The sequence below is a fragment of the Myotis lucifugus genome, unplaced genomic scaffold, assembly GCF_000147115.1.
Source record: "Myotis lucifugus unplaced genomic scaffold, Myoluc2.0 scaffold_49, whole genome shotgun sequence".
Classification (NCBI taxonomy): domain Eukaryota; kingdom Metazoa; phylum Chordata; class Mammalia; order Chiroptera; family Vespertilionidae; genus Myotis; species Myotis lucifugus.
The window spans coordinates 1,315,336-1,319,330 of NW_005871097.1; the positions used below are offsets into that span (position 1 = coordinate 1,315,336).

The 3,995-nt window shown below is 47.0% G+C and overlaps 1 protein-coding gene across 1 annotated transcript in view; it reads left to right on the forward strand.

The window, feature by feature from the left end:
* The window catches only part of MAP3K15 (mitogen-activated protein kinase kinase kinase 15), a 75,104-nt gene that overhangs the window by 50,576 nt on the left and 20,533 nt on the right, over nucleotides 1–3,995 (forward strand). The window contains exon 19 of the mRNA XM_023753736.1: nucleotides 3,280–3,437. Within this exon, the coding sequence (XP_023609504.1) occupies nucleotides 3,280–3,437 (158 nt within the window). The remainder of the gene's footprint in view (nucleotides 1–3,279; nucleotides 3,438–3,995) is intronic.

The following is a 3,995-nucleotide window of genomic DNA, read 5'->3' on the forward strand; positions in this document are numbered from 1 at the left end:
CAAGCCTTTTGGGGACACATGTTTTATCTTTCTTGGGTCAAAACAGAGGAGTGTAACTTGAAAACAAGAACTCTCTTCTGGTCTGTGCTATAAACAATCCCTTGGTACAAATTTGTGCTCAATCACTTGCTAGCTGTGTGCCTTTGGGCATGTTACTTAAGCACTCTGTGCCTCAGTTGCTTCACAAGTAAAACAGATGCTCATAGTACCTACTCCATAGAGCCTTTGTGAGGATTAAATGAGTTAATATTGGTGAGGTGCTTTGACCAGTACCTGACTCATGACCAGTACCTGACTCATAGCAATTGCAACAGAAAGATTTGAATGAATGAATAAATAAATAAATAAATAAATAAATACCAATTTGCACTTAGAAGTCATGGGTTAGTAGAGCTGGCAGGAGCCTTTGAGAGAATTGAGTTTATGGGCATAACTAACATGTTAAACATGTCAGACTCAGAGGGTGTAATCATAACAGCCACTTTATTTTTTGTCTCCCACTGCCCTTTACATCCTGCTTGGGGCACCAGTCATTTCCCATGACTTTTCCAGCCACCCTTAGATAACAAAGAGAAAGTCTTTTTTTAAAAAGTTTTAATTTCTTATTTTTAATTACAATTTACATTCAATATTTTTATTAGTTTTAGATGTACAGCATAGTGGTTAGATAATAATGTACTTTACAGAGTGGTCTCCCCCAATTTTCAAGTACCCAGCTGGCACCATATGTAGTTATTATAATATTAGTAACTATATTCCTTATGCTATACTCTACATCTCTATGAGTATTCTGTAACTACCAATCTGTACTTAATCCCTTCACCTTTTTCACCCAGCCTTCCAACCCCCTTCCCTCTGACAGCTGTCAGTCAGGTCTCAAAGAGAAAGTCTTAATGGCACTTTGAGAAGCAAACACAATCTACACTTGGAAGGGTTCTGGCTACCATACTAGTCAACACTCTGGTCCTCATTCAAGGGGCAGACTCCACCCCTGTCCCTGCTGGCCCAGCGGCACAGGCACACAGCACCGGAATCAGGACCTTTTCTCCCTCCCTCCCCTCTTCCCTCTGGACAAGCTGCAGGAGAAGAGGAAAGGGCCACAGCTCTTTTCACTTGATTCGCACCGATCTAGGCTGGCTTTGTGTGCTATTACTATTAACACTTTCTGGCTGGGTCCCTCTGAATATGGCTCCCATGCCATGTTTAGGAGCCTGTCCTTGAGCTGACTGTACCCCGCCCCCCCCCCCGCCCCAATCTTTAACCCCTTGCATTATATTAATCTCTCTCTTCCTGCTGAAGGATCCAGGACTGCCTTTGGGCAGGATTCCTTTTTAAAAGACCCTAAAACATTATTTCTACAATGAGTCTCACATCTGGTATCTAGGGTTCATGCACCTTTCACCTGCTGTGAGGAGGGCATGAAGATATCTGCAGACTCTATGGTCTCCCACAGTTTCTCTTAAGCTGCTTTCGTTCCCATGGGAACCAGCTATCTGTGCAGCTTACCTGCAGGAGACATATGCATATGAAGCTCTGAGTGGGCCTCCAAGGAACCTGAAAGGACTTTGGGTAGGAGGAAGTGGGGCCCCCTTCCACCAGGCCCATCCCTTGGGCAGGGAAACTGGGGTGGCCCCTGAGTCCTTGGGAAGCTGCACCTTATTTCTCATTTCTGTACTTCATTAATATTAAATTTTGAAACTTTGCGCTCTCACATTATCTCTAGGAACCCATGGAAGATGCTAACACATGTAGTCTCCTTTCAAGTGTGATTTATGCTGACTTGTTTGAGTCACCATGGGCCCACACCCTTCTGAGGACAGTCCTTCCGCAATTGCTTGAATGAGAGTGGGTAGAGCTCCCAGCACAGTTCTCTCTAAAGAAGTTGTTGTCTTCAGTCTCTACTATTTCAACCCTTTGAACCCCTTGATCTGGGTAGGAGGCTCCTGGATCAATATCTGTGGATCTACTGATCGTTTTGTTTTGAACTCTGTACCCCTGCATGGGTGTAGGTACCTGAGAGCCATGGCTGGCTGGGTGAGCAGTGTGTGCGCACAAATCAGGGGGAGTGCATTTAGGGAGGATATTTAGCCCTTTAGAGAGCCAGCTTTAAGGAAAGCAAATTTTCCAGGATTTTACTGCCAGAACCCTTGATGCCTTCCCTGTTCCTATATGTACAACAGTCCTTCAATAGCCAGCCCCTTCTCCCTGTTTGATCACCACCTTCCCTATGGTGGCTCATGGGCCACAGGAAAAAGTCCAAAGCCAGAGCCTTTGGAATACACAGCTTGCCATTGGGCTGGGCCCTGGCCGCTGCCTCCTTCATTCTTCCCACCCCTGCCTGTGTAAGGCATCACTTGTAGCTCCGTGGACTCACTCTAAACTTTACATCCATGGACCTTTGCTCAAGCTCTTCCCCTTGCCTAGAAGTTCTCCCAATCCCTTTGTCCACCTCCCTGACCTTTACAGCAGGAGTTTGGTTCACTGGCAGCCCCAGCTGCTATCCCTTTGGATCTGCCACCATGTTCATGGCATGCTCATGCTTTACCGTGACTATTCCTAGCCAATGACTCAGCATGGTGGGGTTACTAAAATGAATGTGGGACACTTACAGTAGACAGCTTTTGGACTCCCCACTGGCATGGCTGGAGCTGAGAGCTGCTGTGCCATTTGAGACCCTTCATACCCAATTCTTCCTTCATCTTCTCCATTCCCAGGCGCCAGACCTTCATTGTAGTCTGACAGCTCCCCTTTCCCATCCTGTCCCCCCCTTTATCCTTCATATATATTCTCCCCCAACAATTCTCTCATATACCTAATCCTGTTTTGGCATTTACTTCTCATAGACCCAAATTAACCCAGCCATAGTTTTCCCTGGCTCGAACCAGGCACTTACTACATTTTGCCATTTCCACAGCCACCTCCATCATCATCACCATCATCATGATGTCTGTCTCCTCCACTAGGCAGCTGCCAAAGGTCCAGCACTGTGTTTCTTACATTTTGGTATCCCTCTATCTAGCATGCATTAATATGTGCTTATTGAATTGGGCCCGTTTATTTTTCAAGGGACTGAGTAATCTTCTCTCAACATGGTAAGTATTAAAGGAAGGCATGTTGCATGTCTCTGGTTAAAAGATGTAACCACATCATTTATGCTTGAGACCAGGCCCCATCTGCTATTAATATGAGAGTTAATGTTCACACACTTGTTTACTAATGGTCTGCTTTGTTTTTCAGCAATAGGGTGCCCACATTGTTTGTTTTCTTTTTTTCCAATAGGCACTCTGCAGTACATGGCGCCTGAGATTATTGGTCATGGACTTCGCGAGTATGGGTCCGCGACTGATATCTGGTCCCTGGGCTGCACCATCATTGAGATGGCAACTGGCGAGCCTCCATTCTATGAACTTGGTGATCCTCAAGTAGCAATGTACAAAGTAAGAAATATTTAGTGATTTAAGTTGCTGGTGTTAGGGAAATATAATTGAAATCTCCCAATTCAGAAACCCCTCTACAAAAATAGAAGAGAAAGGATACAGTCTTATCTATATACTAGAGGCCCAGTGCACAAAAATTTGTGCACTGGCGGGGGGGGGGGGGGCGTCCCTAAGCCCGGCCTGTGCTCTCTCCCAGTCTGGGACCCCTCGGGGAATGACCACCTGCTGGCTTAGGCCTGCTGCCCAGGGGATTGGGCCTAAGCTGGCAGTCAGACATCCCTCTGGCAGCCCGGGAGCCCTTGGGGGATGTCCACTTGCCAGCGGGGAGCAGGCCTAAGCTGCAGTCGGAAATCCTTAGCTCTGCTGGGAAGGCGGGAGAAGCTCCCACCACCACCGCTGTACTGGCAGCCATCAGCCTGGCTTGTGGCTGAGCAGATCTCCCCCCTGTGGGAGTGCATTGACCACCAGGGGCAAGCTCCCTGCACTGAGCATCTGCTCCCTGGTGGTCAGTGTATGTCATAGTGACCAGTCATTCCCAGTTATTCTGCTGTAGGTCAA